This window comes from Lathyrus oleraceus, chromosome 4, assembly GCF_024323335.1.
Source record: "Lathyrus oleraceus cultivar Zhongwan6 chromosome 4, CAAS_Psat_ZW6_1.0, whole genome shotgun sequence".
Lineage (NCBI taxonomy): Eukaryota > Viridiplantae > Streptophyta > Magnoliopsida > Fabales > Fabaceae > Lathyrus > Lathyrus oleraceus.
The window spans coordinates 252,732,129-252,750,102 of NC_066582.1; the positions used below are offsets into that span (position 1 = coordinate 252,732,129).

Consider the following 17,974-nt stretch of genomic DNA (forward strand, 5'->3'; position numbering starts at 1 on the left):
TAAGAATAAATTCTTGGGGAGATGAGTATGCCAAGTGGTTTGGATGAATCTATATACATCTCTGATGCATTCTTACTATCCCTTGTATTTTATTTATTTTTATTTGTTTAATTTCATCGTGCCTTCATCTCTTCTTCAGTTTGATTTCTTTCTATTTACTAATTTTGTTACTTACTCTTTGTTTAAATTACAAAATTATTTTAAATAATTGATCTAATCAAAGTTTTTTTAATTGGACATTATTTTTCAAAGAACAAAATTTACTTCCTCTTATGTTTGGAATCATTTATTCAACAACAGTTGTACATCATAAAACTACACGCCTTACAAGTGTGTTATTTATTTCTATTTATACTAGAATACAATATTTTTTCGGTCAACAAATACAACAACAATAATGTTTTTATTAAAGACCATGTTATTATGCAACATGTTAATCTCAAGATTTTTTTTAATACACATCTCATACTAGCTCTTGACAATGTTCTATAAGCACATCCAAAACAAAAGTAAAATGGTAAGGGTTTGGATTGAATCTTAGTGCAATCCTATTGTTATTGGAAAATCATTTATCTCTCATCCCTATATCTATACAATAGTTGATGCCCACATCATCATACATATACATATCTTGATACTTAAATATAGACAATCCTAACCCTTTTATTTTATAGGAATTTTCACAAAATCTCTATCGACACTCTATCACACACATTCTCCAAGTCAATGAAAACTAGGTCCAAGTATTGTTGATCCATCACATACCTCCCCATCATCCGTAGTAAGAAAATTTTACCTTGTACCCCTACAATTAACCCCATACCCCTACAAAAATTTAAAAATTCCCATTTTACTCTTAATTGGTTTTAACCAATTTACCATTTCATTTTTACCATTCGGTTGAAAATTGCAAATATTACACTTTCACACCCCTCGCACCGGAACTCCTGAAAAAAGAATTCCGGTATGTATTTTTCCAAACCGGAAGACTTTAGGAAAGACTTCCAGAACACAAAAAAAGCAAACCGGAACACTTAAGGAAAGAGTTCCGGTTCATATAAAAAAAATTTCAAAAAAATTTGCATACCGGAACTCTTTGGAGAAGTGTTCCGGTATGCATTATGTGTGTTCCGGAAGTCTTTCCTAAAGTCTTCCGGTATGTTTTTTTTTTAATTTTTTTTTTTTATAGAAATGGAAAATCTTCCCAAAATATGTGTAGATACTACTGATGCGTTTGTGACGACGGAAAGATTTGGTACACGAGAAGAGGTTATCAGATGGATTAAAAAGGTTGGAATCGACAATAAAGTAACTGTTATTATCAGTCGTTCAGATACTGAAACGGGGAAGAGAGGGAGAAGTAACAAAATAATATTTGGTTGTGATAAAGGTGGGAAACACAAGATTAGTGATAGTGGTACCCAAAGTGCGTCCAAGAAATGTGGATGTCCATTTAAAATCAGGTCGACTCCGGCGAAAGATGGATCTGGTTGGAAGATTGATGTAAAATGTGGGTTACATAATCATGGTTTACCTGATAGATTAGAAGGTCATTCGTTTATTAGTAGGTTGACCACAGATGAGAAGCAACATGTCGCTGATTTGGCAAAGAGACATGTAGCACCTAGAAACATTTTGCTTTCCTTGCAAGACAAGTTTCCTGAGAATGTCACTCGGATTACGCAAGTATACAAGCATAAGAGTGTGATAGAAAAAGAGATAAGAGGTCCAAGGAGTGAGATACAACATTTGTTTAAGCTTATTGAGGATGCAGGATATGTGTATTGGAGTAGAAAACAGGATGACTCGGAAGTGGTGAGAGAGATATTTTGGGCACATCCTGATTCAGTTAAGTTGTTGAATATATTTCCGATTGTGTTAGTTATGGATAGCACCTACAAGACAAACAAATATAGACAACCTTTGTTTGAAATTGTTGGCATGACATCGACTGAGTTGACTTTTGCTGTTGGATTTGCGTATATGGAGTCTGAGCAAACAGAGAATTTTTGCTGGGTACTGGAGAAATTAAAAGAGTTGTTTGTGAAGAAAGACACGTGCCCACAAGTGATTTTGACAGATAGAGATCTTGCTTTGATGAAAGCAATTGAAGTTGTGTTTCCCAACTCGATTAATTTGCTATGTAGATTTCACATTAACAAAAACGTTGGTGCCAAATGCAAACAACATGTGGTGAATGACCTGCAAAAGACGATAGACACATTATGGATGGAAGTTGTCTGGGCTAGTGATGAGGTTGAGTATGGTCAGCGGTTGCATCAACTTGAGCAAGCATGTGTTGATTATAGTGGATTTATTAATTATGTGAAAGACACATGGTTGACTCCACATAGGCATAAATTTGTTGGAGCATGGATTAATCGAGTCCTACATTTGGGTAACACAACGACTAATCGGTACGTCTTATAATTTTGTATGTGTTATTTTTATATCTGATATTATTTTTATGTTTTTTTTATGTGTTATTTTGAATATATGATATTTTTAATATTTGATATTTTCAATATCTAATGGTATTTTTTATATCTGATATTTTTAGGGTTGAATCTGCTCATTGGAAGTTAAAGCAGATGTTAGGAAACAGTATAGGTGACATGGTCAAATGTTGGGAAGCCATGAATAACAACTTGAGGTTACAACTGGGAAACATTAGAGCTTCATTTCAAAAGAGTTTTTACGAAGTTGAGCACGCGCACGTAAGTCCCTTTTATGGTTATTTGCGTGGTTCCGTATCTCGAGCTGCTTTGAGACGTATTGCTGAAGAGTTATTGAGAGTTGATTATGTTGGAACTAACAGGCAAATATGTGGTTGTACTCTTAGAACATCTTATGGGTTACCTTGTGCTTGTGAGTTAGGAAGATACAGAGTAGGTGGTATACCGATACCCATTGATGCTGTTCATGTTCATTGGAGGAAACTAACTATGGAAGTTGAGTTAGAGATAGGTGAAGATGATGGATCAGAGGTGGATATGACGGCTGCAATGGATGAGTTGTGGAGACGATTTAGGTCATTAGATGTTATTGGGAAAAGGGCATTAAGGAGTAGGGTATGTGAACTAGCATACCCAACAATGACAACATTGTGTCCACCACCTGAGAAAATAAAAACCAAAGGAGGAGTGAAGAAGAAAGGGAAAAAACCAGCAGATTATGATGTTTATAGGGACCCTTCGTATCATGAGTATGTTGATAAGGCATCTCAATCTTCACAAAGGCAATCTCAACCATCACAGACTTCGAAGAAGATCAAATTATCAAAGAAGCAACCACAATTCATTGTTCAATTTCCTAATCATATTAGGTCATACATTGAAGATGTAGTTAATGTTGAATCAGATGGTAATTGTGGATTTAGAGTCATTACATCATTGCATGGATATGGTGAGGATGGTTGGCCAATGGTTCGCAGAGAGTTGGGGTTGGAATTAATAGACAAGGATAGGTCAACTTTGTATGACAAGTTATTTTCTAATCGGTTGTCAGCTGTGAGAGAATCTTTGATGATAGAATCGTTTGGTTCACAGCCACCTGAGAAATGGATGAGTCTACCAGATATGGGTTACTTGATAGCGAATCGTTATAATGTTGTACTTGTCTGTTTAGGCAATCCGTGCATCCCTTTCTTTCCGATGACAAGTTCACATTCACCAAATGTCTCTATTTATTGCATTGGTTTTGTTAACCAGAATCATTGGGTTCAGGTACGTATTTATATGACTAAATATTTTAATTATTTCAGTTAATATTTTATGTTATATGACTTAATCTTTTAATTATTTTACTTTATCAGGTTAACATGAAAGAGGGGTTTCCATTGCCACCGGTCACATTAGATTGGAAGAAATTTCGTTCTCATATAGCAACTACTTGGATGCTAGGATTTGCAGGACGTATGCAACATTGGCAATTACTTACACCTGTATTAGCATGATTATGTAATCAAAACATAAATATGTAATCAAAACATGAAATCTATATTATTATGTCTATTATATTCAAAGCTTAATACATATAATCAATGTGAATGAGAAATATGCAAAGCTTCAAATAAATCAGAAAACTGTGGATCTTCCTCTTCAGCATTAACCTGTCTCAGATAGCGACGAATCAATGTAGATACACGAGCCCAATCAGGATCAGATGGCCCGGCGTCATATACAGGAACGGGTACGTCTCTAGGAGCGTCACGATGGGGAGGGACCAACCGTGGATGGGAAACACGATAATACCACTCTAGATAACCGTCTTCTACCTCAGATGGAGTGGTGGCCACGGTAGATGAACCGATCACAGCGACAACACTCTGATGGTAACTGATCCAATCAACATCAATATCCGTCGCCATCATACAATCCAGAGGTGGGGATGGAACATACTGCCTATACCCGAACTGACGTAAACATCTATCAAGCAAGTATGGAACAACTGTTTCACCCCACTTCAAACAGCCCCTGTAAAGACATATCTCATCAAATACACGCCATGCTCTATGATCCTCAAATGGTCGCCAGATGACGTCGGTAGGTGTCAGCTCGTCCAAAATAGGTCGTAAATCATCGACCTTCAGGACTCCCTGTCTATACGACCATCTCATCGCTCGGGGAAGACCACAGTTTCCAGCAGGATTCCAATTCTCCCCTCTTTTTCCAACAGTTGGAAAATACTCGTGAATCCAACACTGTTACAAAATAAAAACATAATAAATAAAACAAATTAAGTTACAATATTTTATAAAATGAATCCAACACTTAATTAACAAAATTAAATTATATACCTGTAGGAGAGTAGGATATCCACCTAGCTGTTTGCAACTGTACATGGACGCATCTCCAAGATATCGGTAGAGGGTAACTAGTGCAGCTGCTCCCCAACTATATCCTGAACATCCATCCAAGTCCCTAAACAGGAGGAGGTATCGTGCCTCTACAAGTGTAAAGGTCTTATCAGCAAATATGGTGGAACCCACCAACATCAATAGATATGCTCTAGTCGCATATGCCCAGCTGGAAGCAGCCCTATGATGTACGAATATATCATATAACCACTCCAACTTGTAATACAACCCCCTGCAGCTCCGAACATGTGACTGTGCCTGACCCTGTGACACTCCTAGGTAGTCAACAGCAAGTTCAACAGCTAGCTCTTCAGTCACATCCTGAGGACTCCAAAAGATACCCCTAATGGGCAAGTGAAGTAGACATGCGACATCATCTAAAGTAATGCTCATTTCACCAAACGGCATGTGAAATGAAGATGTCTCTAGATGCCATCTTTCCACAAATGCAGAGACAAGATTTGTGTCTATCTTGTTCAGACTCGTTCTCTGCAGTGAAGCTAAACCGGATCTAGATACCCAACTCTCCATCTGTGGTGGAAGAGCCAATGGAACCCTAGAAGTCAACTTCAGTCCATGTCCGGCAACCTTCAACTCTTTCTTTGGTCCTCTTTCCTAAAAAAAATTAAAACACATATTAGAAAACAAATTATAAAATATTCAACTATTATTCATTTTCAAATATAGCCCGTTTACTTACCTCACCGAACCATATATGTCGAGCAACATGATGCTCGTACTTCACCAAAAGAGACGTATCGTACGGCCCTCCTGGATATCCAGTCGGCTCAGCTACAGCTGCAGATGAAGATGCACCCCGGTCTAACGTGCGGACTGGAATCCGGCCATCTGCACCTCTTCTTCGAACCACTGCAAAAATAATGTTAAAAAAAATAATTAAAAAAAAAAAAAAATTACGTACCGGAACACTTCCAAGAAGAGTTCCGGTTAGCAAAAAAAACAAAAAGTCTTCCGGAACACTTTCTTAAAGAGTTCCGGTATACATCAACCAAACCGGAAGTCTTGAAGAAAGTGTTCCGGTATACAAGTATACAAACCAGAAGACTTTCTAAAAGACTTCCGGTTCAGTGTCCATTAAAGACAACAAACCGGAACTCTTTAGAGAAGTGTTCCGGTATACAAATATCCAAACCGGAAGACTTACTCTTAAGTGTTCCGGTATACAGTGCAAAAACGCCAAATATTTGTCTTCTCCGGAAGTCTTTAACGAAAATGGTAAAAAAAATTTGAAAGGGAAAATATACCCTATTTATATGAGGGTATTTTGGTCAAAAAAAATTTAATGTAGGGGTATGGATACAATTGTAGGGGTATAGGGTAAAATTTTCCCGTAGTAAATAGAACAATTCCATGGCCGGACTCCTAGGCGTATATCCAAATTGAGTCTCTTTTGGTTCAATCATTCTTTTCTATAACTTTATTATATAACTCATAAGTTTAATTTCCCTGTAATTTGCACAATTTTATATATCTCCATTATTCTTATAAATCAGAATTAAAGTGATTCTTTCTATTCATCTTTATAATTTCGTTAATAAATTTCGTGAGCACCAATGCCTATATCTCCAAAATAGTTTGGCTAGCTATAAATGTTATCCTAATGAAAGAGATACTAAAATAATTACATAATTACAATTGTAAAATAATGAGAAAATAGTTTCCAACAATAACCGATTTTTTTTTTTAAATATCCAGATTTTTTAAAAATTTTTCAAAAATACACCATTTTTCCAAAAAATTACAAAAATGGCCATTTTTGACCCTAAAATGCACCTAGGCGCCACCCTAGTTGGCGCCTACCCTTAAGGGGTAGGGCAAGTCGCCACTAGGAGTGGCGCCTACCCTTAAAATGATTTTTTTTTTAAATATTTAATATGTTTTTTTTTTTAATTAGTTTTAATTTAATAGTTTATATTTATTATAAATTATAATAATTTATATAATTTACAAGATATATATATATATATATATATATATATATATATATATATATATATATATATATATATATATATATATTAATTTAATTTATAAGTAATTAATAGTATTTATAAATTTTTGGAAATTCTAATTCAATTTAATACATGTAAATAAATAATATTTTGTATAGATTAAATAATATATTTATATTAAAATAATACACAAGACAAATATTATAAAGATATGATTAAAATGCATTATTACATATGATGCGGTCCCTGGTACGATCCGCACGGGGGAGGTCTAATTACTCGCCTAGACGGTTCACGTGGTGGTGGTGCTTCCCTATTACCACCCCTAGTCCTAACGCGTCCCCTTGCCGTTTGCCGTTGTGGTTGGATCGAAGTCCCTTCAGTGCTGTAGGAAAGACGGGTCCCCTCTGCGCCCTCAAAGCTTTATCTCGGTGGGACAAACTGACTACTGTTGGGTGCGCCCTCGAAATGTGGTATTTGGTAGTTTAGGGTTGAATCGGGTTGGCCAAAGAACAATGTTTGTTGTGGTGTGTAGTAGTCTTGTTGGTAATCCTCTTGTATACCCGTGTCGGGGCTAGGTGGAGGACTGAAAGAGCTCGGGACATTGTCGTGATGGAAGTGTTGGGATTGGTGGATGTGGGGGGATTGATATTGTGGTAGGTGTTGGAAATGTTGAGGTTGGTGTTGGTAATCTTCATGGTATTGGGGTTGAGTTTATGGTATGTATTGTTGATTTGGTTGGGGGGTGGACATGTGTTGAGGTAGTTGTTGTTGGTAATACGGTGGTGGTGGCTGTTGTTGGTAATAAGGTGGTGGTGGTTGTTGTTGGTAATATGGTGGTTGTTGTTGTTGGTAATACTGTGGTGGTTGTTGTTGTTGGGAATATTGTGGTGGTTGTTGTTGTTGGAAGTATGGTTGTTGCATCCGGGGATCGTCCAAATAGAACAGGTCAGACACAATCATTTCTGGATTTGTATTTGCTCTATACCAATCCACATATTCCCTTGTCGGCTTCATTTCGTTGGGCGCCACCGGAAATTGTAGAACATAGTGGGCACGGTCTTTCCACATTTTACGAAACTCCTTAGCAAATTCCTTCCAATGTTGGGCATACCACTGGTGGCTGACTTTTTTTAGATGCCAAGGTTCCAAAGACATTGGGGGGCCTGGGATTTCTTGATGCATTCCGAATTGCAGCTTGACACGGTCACTTTGGTGCATCTCCACAGTGGTGAACCGCATTATGGCCGTTTTTGCTGTCCAAACAGCTGCATCTTCGGGGTTGGGTTGATGTTCCAATCCCAAATATGGCCTCCAAATAAACTGCAAAGAAAAAAGCAAATATGTTATTTATTGAGAATGCATGATATTAATAAATCAGTTAGAAGATGAGTGATTTAGTGGTAATACATCTTGTGCTCGGAGACGATCCAAGAGTTGGCGATAAAATATAATTTTATTTTTGGGGGTAAGACTGTAATCCAGTCCGGTTGTAATGAACCTAAACAAAAAAAGATAAATAATATTATTTACAAATATTTATAGAATAAATATACAAAATGAAATAACATCGTAAATTTACCTTGTTGCGTAGGGGAAGGAGTAGATGTTAGGATTTTCTGGGGCTAGCCTCGGCAATCTCCACCACCCCCATGTTTGGAGCAAAAAAGCACATCCAGAAAATGTACAGTGCTCATTTTGTGCATTTTTACACAAAGAGCTATATAGGAATGCCAGTACAGCAGAACCCCAACTATACGTGCTTATTCTATCAATGTCCTCGAGCAAACTCAAGTACATAAAGTTTATGCTATTTCCCGTCCCTTCGGGAAATAGCAAGTTCCCAAACAATAACATAATGTAAACCCGAGTTTTTATGACTTTTTCTTGTTCGGACGAATCCTCAGTCAAAGTTATGGAGTCGTGGTACAATTGGAGGCTGGATAGTTTAATACCCTGACCCCTAGCTTTTGCAGACCCCTCACCCTCGACCAGATCTACCCCCAACATTTGAACACATATTTGGTTGGGCTGTTGAACATTTCCAGTCACAGGCTTACCATCTATTCTAAGACCCAAAAGCATGTACACGTCCTCTAGTGTGACGGTACATTCACCAGTTGGTAGGTGAAAAGTGTGTGTCTCTGGTCTCCAACGTTCACACAGAGCAAGAATAAATTTGACATCAATTGTGGCATTTACGACATGCATAACATGACCGAAACCCGCACGCTCTATGTAAGGTACGCACCATGGGTCTGGATAAGGCATAGGGTGTGAACGTTGACGAAATTTCTTAGGATCCTTTAAAAACAAACAATATAAACAATCATTAGATTGGACTTTTAAAAAACAAATTACAAACATACGAAAGAGGCAATGTTCAAGAAAAACTTACAAATGAGGCAATGTTTGCCCTAGTGCCTCTGTGTTCTTGGCCCATGGTAAGAAGAGACATGACTGCAATGTAGAACGAAGCTTGGTGGATGAGAAGTTTCGCCGGAGTTCTCTGAATAAAAGTGTTAGTGGTTGATGAAAACTTGCAAGAATGACCTTCTATTTATACTCGTTTTCAAGTAGATTGAATATGCAAAAATGTGACAAGTGTAAGGCATGCGTGGGAATCTTGTAGCTAGGTGGGAATCTGATGATGCAAAGGTGTGACACGTGTGAGGCATGCGTGGGAATCTTGCAGAATAGGTGCAGGCTAGGTGGTAGTGTTGGCATGCATTGGTGCAGATTAGGTTGCACTTGTCTTGTCTTGGGGAAGACTTGGTGGGAATCTGATGATGCAAAGGTGTGACACGTGTGAGGCATGCGTGGGAATCTTGCAGAATAGGTGCAGGCTAGGTGGTAGTGTTGCATGCAAAGGTGTGACACGTGTGAGGCATGCGTGGGAATCTTGCAGACTAGGTGCAGGCTTGGTGGAACTTCATGATGCAAAGATGGTGAATCTTGCAGACTAGGTTCAGGCTAGGTGGTAGTGTTGCATGCAAAGGTGTGACACGTGTGAGGCATGCGTGGGAATCTTGCAGACTAGGTGCAGGCTTGGTGGAACTTCATGATGCAAAGATGGTGAATCTTGCAGACTAGGTTCAGGCTAGGTGGTAATGTTGCATGCAAAGGTGTGACACGTGTGAGGCATGCGTGGGAATCTTGCAGACTTGGTGGTGAATACTTTTGATGGATGGGCATGCGTGGGAATCTCTGAGACTAAGTTCATGCTAGGTGGAGAATACATTTGATGGATAGGCAGTAGACGTGTCAAAATTATTACATGCATGCTGTAACACCCCAAATAAAGTAAAAGAATTATTTAATTAAGTTAATAATATATTTAATAATTTAATTAAATAAATTGAATTATTGGATTATTATTATTATTTTGGAATAATAATTATTATTGGAAATATATAAGTGGAATAAGAGAAAAGGTTTTCATTTTTTGGAAAAGGTTTTTACGTGAAAGCAGAGAAGCATCGTGAAAGAGGAAAAGGGCAAGAGAAGGAGCTGTAGAGCGAAGGTTGGAGAACGGAAAAGCTTGAAGCTCGAAGAGTTGCCGGATTGTTAAGGTAAGGGGGGTTTATCGTCGTTTAATGGGTATTATCGATTAACATGTAATGGGTAGTGATAAGCCGTCGATTGACCCTAATTGGGATTTAGAATGTTGAGAAATTATGTTGAATAAGTTGTATTAAAGCTGAAATTGAATTTGTGTTTGAGTGTATTGTGAATTTCTGAGCGTATAGCTTTTTACGGAAGTTGAATCGGAGGTCCGGAAGTCCTCCAACGGCGGAAAATGCGGAAACTCTGCATTCTGCCTTGTGTTAGCGCAGGAACTGCTGTTTCGCCTGCGTTAACCGGTTAACCCAGGGTGTTAACCGGTTAACACTGTTATAAATTGTGAAAAATGTTGAGTTTTGCCTGCGTTAACCGGTTAACCTATAGCGTTAACCGGTTAACACTGTTGCGTTTTGCCTGGAAGTGTAATTTCCTGCGTTAACCGGTTAACCTATAGCGTTAACCGGTTAACACTGTTGCAGTATGTAAAAATGGTTGATTTTTATGATGTAAGTGTAATTGGTGATTGGCCTATTGTATCCAATTGTGATAAATAAATTCGTGGAGTCTATGTTGTGAAATGTTGATGCAAATATGTTGATAAGTTGTTTTTGTGGAAAATATTAAGTTGTAGGCTGATGAGCCAAAGTTGAATACAAGTTGTTTTGTTGAAAATGCTGAGTTGTAGGCTGATGAGCCAAAGTTGATTTTTAAGTTGTTGTTGCTGAAAAAGCTGTATGTTGTCGTTGTTATTATGTTGTTGAACTTTCAAGTCGTACATGCCATATACATTCATATGCATTAAGTCGGGGCTTTTGCTCACACCACGTTGGCCCGGATTGGCAAAATTATGGGGCTTTTGCTCACACCACGTTGGCCTGGATTGGCAAAAATTTTAAGTTGAAAGTTGAAGGCTTATGCCTTGATGCCCACTAAACTGGCAATGATTTTAAGTTGGGAGTTTTACTCCAAATGGTACCACATGCATGAAGAGTCGAGTCTCATTTGAGTTGCATTTACGTTGTGTTTGAATATGATGTTGAGTTGAATATGCTGCTACCGAATGCATGATATGATGTGGGTGATTAACGTGTAAAGTTACTTAACATAACATGATGATTTATAATATTTGTTATATCGATTGAGGGACTCACCCTTACAGTTATATTTTTCAGGTAACGAGCAGTGAGTTGAGTAGAAGCTAGTGCTTGAAGTCTAGAGTGGTTTTAGTGGGTCATGCTCTGATAGATGTAACATCGGGACGGGATGTTTTATTTGTTGAATAAATGTTAATTTTAAGATATTACAGATGTTGAATGTTTCTATCCGCTGCGAATTTTTAAAGAAGTGTTTATGTTGAATTAAATAATGAGCATGACTGATTTTTACGGTGAATTATGTGAAGTATTATGTGACACCCTTGGTGCATGATTACTCTGATATATATAAATATTTGTTGTTGTTATTAAATATTTGGGGTATTTAGAAGGGTGTTACACATGCAGCTCCACCTAGCCTGCAAGATTATCAGCAAACTTTGCATGCGTTGCTCCTACCCAAATTTTTGCATGCTTTACACGTGTCCAAGTTTTGCATGCGTTGCTCTTGGGGAAGGCTTGGTTGAAGACATGCATGCAAAGATGTGATACTTATTCTTGCAGTATAAATATTCACACACATTTTCACAAAGGTATTCACAATATCTTCACAGCAATCTTCAAAATTTTTTCACATATATCTTCACAATATCTTCACAAAACCTTCACATAACATGGCATCTTCATCACAATAAAAAATCAAAGCTCACGTCAATGGTGAGACTTATGAATGTGATATGTCTGGCTTCCTATTTAGAAACACCGAATGCACTCGTTTTTGTCTAAATAGAGGAGCTGACTTCTCTTATCTGAAAAGGAAGATTGAGTCCAAACTAAGACAACCCGTGTCCCAAATTTTTTATCAACAACCTTTTTTTTCAAAAAATAACTCTGTCAAGTTTTATAAGTCATTGATTCAAAATGACATGGAGACACAATACATGTTTCGTAACCATGAGTATTCTGGTTACGAATACATAGTGTTGTACATTGTGTTGGTACAATTTCAACAAGCTCAGAATATTCAGTCACAGGTTATTGATCCTGTGATTGATGACGAACAAGATATTGAGCACCACGTTAAAGACGATGTGGTTGATGATGCAGAAGACGTGGTTGATGACTTGGTGAACCGTGATTCTGAAGACGAAGACCAAGTTCAAATACCTATAGCGCAACGCTACTCACCGCCTGCGCACTTCACAACCCTTAACTTGGGAGAGGATGAGCCCTCATCAGATATGTTCTACAACCCATATATGAGGTCTGATGAGGAGTTAAAGAAGGGTGACCAATTTCGGACCAAGGATGAGTGTCTGTTAGCAATAAAGAACTGACACTTGAAAAACTGTGTTGACTACGATGTTATCAAATCAAATCCGGAAAGATACGTTATTGTATGCAAAAATCCGGAGTGTGGGTATAGGTTGATGGCATCGTACAAGAAGAAACATAATGCGTGGGTGATAGGGTCCATTTCCCAAGCTCACACTTACGTCAACACCAACGTGGCACAGGATCATCGCAAACTTAGCCATGATATGATCTGCCATTCCATATTACCTCTAGTTGAGGCTGACCCGTCACTGAAGGTCAAAACTATTATCTCCCATTGTGTGGCTGTTTTCAAATATACACCGTCATACAGAAAGGCCTGGTTAGCGAAAACCAAGGCAATTGAACTGGTATACGGTAATTGGGAGGAATCATACAAACAACTTCCGCGCTACCTGGCTACACTACGATTGTATTCACCTGGGACGGTTTCTATAATGGAGATCTTGCCGGCACAATCCCCTGACGGAACTCGTCTAGAAGGTAATGGAATATTCCATAGACTTTTCTGGGCATTCCGTCCCTGCATCATCGGTTTCACATTCTGCAAACCACTTGTTCAAGTCGATGGAACTTGGCTGTATGGGAAATACAAAGGATCGTTACTGATGGCGGTCGCACAAGATGGAAATTCTAATATTTTCCCAATAGCCTTTGCATTGGTTGAAGGAGAAACGGCTGCTGCTTGGAGTTTCTTCCTTAAGAATCTCCGAACGCACGTGACTCCACAAGCTGGCATCTGTGTGATTTCTGACAGGCACGCTTCTATAGACAGTGCATACAATAATCCAGCAAATGGTTGGCATGACCCCCCGTCTACGCATGTCTACTGCATCAGGCATATTGCTCAAAATTTTGTGCGGGAGTTCAAAGATAATTTCTTGAAGCAAAATTTGATAAACGCGGGGTATGCATTAAACCAACCTGGATTCCAATACTACCGCCGGGAAATAGTGTTGGCAAATTCTGATGCAGGGAGGTGGATCGATAATATCGACAGAGCGAAGTGGACTAGATCATACGACGATGGGGTGAGGTGGGGCCACATGACAACAAATCTTGTGGAATCAATGAATGACGTCTTTAAGGGCATACGTAACCTCCCGGTAACCGCTTTGGTGAGTGCGACCTATTTTCGGATGGCAACATTGTTCGTAACAAGAGGGAAGCGCTGGCATGAAGTGTTACAGACGAGTCAAGTATATAGTGATGCCTGCATAAAGTTTATGAGGCAGGAATCTGCCAAAGCCAGCAGCCATCGGGTTACGGAATTCGACCGCCATGGCCACACTTTTAGTGTCAAGGAAACAATTGACCACAACCAGGGGCTGCCCAGACAAGAGTATAGGGTCCTAATACCAGACCGTTGGTGCGATTGTGGTCAATTTCAGGCCTATCGAATGCCTTGTTCCCATGTCATTGCAGCATGTTCACACAGCCACTTTGATGCATTGTCGCTAGTGTCTCCCATCTACAAAGTTGCAACATTGCTAAATGTATACGACAATCCCTTTCCGGTGGTAGCATTGGAGGCATATTGGCCAGAGTATGACGGGGAAATTGTTTGGCACAACGAATCGATGCGGCGGAATAAAAGTGGTCGCCCAAATAGCAGGCACATTAGAACTGAAATGGACGTCGCAGAAAAAATGCAGAGGAAGTGTAGCATATGTAGACTGTAACACCCTTCTAAAATACCCCAATAAATAATTAAACAACCAAACATAATTCAGAGTATATATGCAGTTAAGGGTGTCACACTTGACACTTCACACCGTGTTCCGAAATATCTGGTCATACTCATTTATTTATCAAAATAAACATTTGCATAATACGCAGCGGATAAAAACTAACAACATTCAAACCATGTAACACATTACATGTGAACTTATTCAACAATCATCAATGAAAAACAAGTAAAACATCCCGTCCCGATGTTACATCTACCAGAGCATGACCCACTAAGGAACTACACTAGACTCCAAGGACTAGCTTCTACTCAATCACTGCTCGTTACCTGAAAACATAGTTGTAAGGGTGAGTTCCTCAATCGATATAATAAGCATTATAAAATATCATGTCATGTTAAGTAATTTAACACATTAATCACCCTAATCACATCACACATTCGGTAACGGCACATCAATTCAAATATCATACTCAATACAAATACATCTCATGCTCATACTTAATATCAACACGGACACACGTATAATATTGGAATACATTCATTCATATTATACGCCATACACATATTATGCAATGAGACTCCATGCATGCGGTACCGACTATTTGTGAACATATAGTTCACCTCACCGTCCAAATCCAGGCACGGCTACCAAGCCCACTAGTCCCACTCATTTGAGACCTAGTGACTCACTCACTAATTCCTCACCATGGGAATTAGCTACCACCCCAAGGGCCATGCTATGCACGCTAATTCACCTAGCATGCAAACATCAACAACAGTCCAAAATGACTAACTCACTAATTCCTCACCATGGGAATTAGCTACCACCATAAAGGCCACAATATGCATGCTAATCACCTAGCAATGCTACATCATCAACAACAATTCAAGAATAGACCTATGCTCACACTCTAAGCCATAAAACAGTCTATTCACAAATGCACACATAACTGATACATTCACAGCATCATGCATACCATCACACATCATCAGTATTTTATCACATAAGTGTAACACCTCAAAATTTGCCCTCCTCTCTTGGGACTAGCATTATCATTGTGCATTTCATTTTAGGACATTAGGCATTTCATATTGCATACCATGTGGCTACATTGTGCAAGCCATCTTCCCAAGTCTTGATCAGAAGATGAGGAAGTCAGAGGGTGCAAGCCTAGGGTTTCACTGACTGATCATGGCCATCTGAGGATTGGGCTGTGAATTAGGGTTTCATGATTCTCAAGGGTATTGGTCTTCATATTGATTGGAGTGATATATCATCATCATCATGATTGGATGTCATCAGAAGATTGAGGCTGATTCCTTGAGATTAGGGTTTTGACCACTGGTCAACCCTAATCAGTTGTATTGGGCCAGTCTGGGCTGGATCAGGAGATGAGGTTTCTGATGATTATGGGGTTCATTTTGTGATTATATGGTGATTATTGAGGCTAGGGTTTCACCCTTGAGCCATTTCAGTTGAAGATTGGGGCTTAATTTGATCTATGCATTGCCAGATTCATCTATCAGATGAAAAGTCAACTGTGGTCAACTGTACATGATCTGATGGATTTGGAGGTGGAAATGAGTTGGATACACTTCATTCATGTTGGAACAAGTGATGAATGACATCTCAAAGCTTAAAAATGAAGAAAATCAAGTCAGGACAAAAACTGCCAAAAATAGAAGGTGACCTGTAACTGAAGTTTCCAAAAATGGAAAGTTTTGGACCTCAAAGCCACGTGTCCAAGGAAGCTTCAAATGAAAATTTGTTCAACATGAAAGTTGTAGATCTTGTTCTCACCTTTCCAAAAAGTCCAAGAACTTGAAAATCCAATGTATGGTTGGAAAGTTAGGGCTCAGTGAAATTCAAAAAGGACCCATGATCAGGAGGCCATAACTTCCACATGGTTTGTCCAAATTGCAAGTTCTTTATATGCACAAACTCCATTTGACATGTACTTTCATGGTGCATAATTGGATTTTTCCAAAAGTGGCCAAGGCAAAAAGTCACTTTTCAACTGGACAGCTGAATTGGACCAGGGGCAAAATTGTCCAACTTTCAAAATAATTGGAATTTTGAGATGGGACTTTTTGCTACACCTCATAAATGGCATTTTAAGCTTGTTTGAATCATCATTTCATGCATAGGCCTTGTAAATTGGGATTTGGCTTGAAAAGTGGAATGGTTAAAAATGGACAAATGCATCCACATGGTGATTTTGAGATTTACACATCCAATGAGCATGAGGCAAGTTTCTACAGCTTACATATGATGATTGGAAGGTGTATGTGCTGTCAAAACAGGTGGCATGAGCTGTCATGGTGAAATTCCATTTTTACCCCTCACTTGAAATAACCAATTACACTAACAATGCTAATTTGGTTAATCACACACTTAAGCATGGATTAAGCTACCATATATAATCATAATCATCTGTTAATCATAACAGAATTCACACACTCCAAAGTTGGATCTCAAACTCATCAAATTCTCTCAAAAACTCAAGAACTCATCAAGAGCAAATTGGATCGAAACTCTCTCATTTCTTCACCAAATCGTGTGATTTTTGTTGCTTCAATCCCTATTCCCCTTCCTCTAGATCTGTTTTGATAGTTTGGAAAGAAAGGAATACGAAATCGTGGTTGTGCAAGAAGCTTCATCAATGGTGAAATGGTGAATTCATGCGCTAGAAGCTCTTGCAGTGGAATCTAACTTTTCTATTCGCCTTCCTCATCATTCTTCTTCAACTGTTTGAAGAGAAATCGTGCAAAGCTCAACTGTAATCACACTGCCATTTCCAGGTTGGTAAAATTCGAATCTCACGAAATGCCTAATGTTTATATGTGTTTGAAAGAGCGTGTTACGTAGATTACAGTGGTGCTTGTAGTTTAGCAAATGATGAACCATAGCTTGCTAAATCTGGAATTGAATTTTTGTATCCAAACCCTAGCGCGTTCGATTCTTGAGATTTAGGTACTGTTAGGATAAATGGAATGCATATTCGTGATCTACAGGTTAGTGCGGTTCCAACGGATATCTATTTGTCCGTTTTGGTGACGATTTGAGAGATGCGTGTTCTTGAGCATTCATAGGTTTTCTGGATTTTTCTGAACTGAAAGTGATGAGAGAGAAGGCGTTTGATCTTGATTTCGTTTTGAAAATTCAAATTGGCTGTTTACTGCCCCCGCCATTACTAATTACAAAAATGCCATTGTGTTATTTTAATTAATTTGATTTAATTCTTAAAAAATTTACAAACACATTAAAAAATCATAAAAAATTGTAAAAAATTCATAAAAATATGGAGATTTTTTCTATGACTTTGTTGACTTGTGTAGGATTTTTTTGACCTATTGGTCAAAGTTGTGCTTGGTAGAAAAATCATTTGCCCTAGGGTTTTCTCACATGAGTTACCTTTTGATACATTTTGCCAATTGATTCATGAAATGCTCATAGTGT

The 17,974-nt window shown here is 38.4% G+C and overlaps 1 protein-coding gene across 1 annotated transcript; it reads right to left on the bottom strand.

The window, feature by feature from the left end:
- Nucleotides 1-4,004: 4,004 nt before the first annotated feature.
- Nucleotides 4,005-5,645, bottom strand: LOC127136931 (protein MAIN-LIKE 1). The gene is made up of 4 exons (XM_051063441.1): nucleotides 5,559-5,645; nucleotides 4,799-5,473; nucleotides 4,145-4,702; nucleotides 4,005-4,010 (listed from the first exon to the last, which is right to left on the bottom strand). Exons 2-4 carry the CDS (start codon nucleotides 5,387-5,389, stop codon nucleotides 4,005-4,007), a joined length of 1,155 nt encoding a protein of 384 aa, XP_050919398.1. The 5' UTR covers nucleotides 5,390-5,473; nucleotides 5,559-5,645.
- Between the last annotated feature and the right edge of the window lie 12,329 nt (nucleotides 5,646-17,974).

What these genes read in the sequence shown, in the direction of transcription:
- LOC127136931 (XM_051063441.1), bottom strand. Translation starts at nt 5,389, where the DNA reads ATGGAGAGTTGGGTATCTAGATCCGGTTTAGCTTCACTGCAGAGAACG. An exon ending in GATATCCTACTCTCCTACAG is followed by an intron (nt 4,703 to 4,798) that starts GTATATAATTTA and finishes ATTTTGTAACAG; the next exon opens with TGTTGGATTCACGAGTATTT.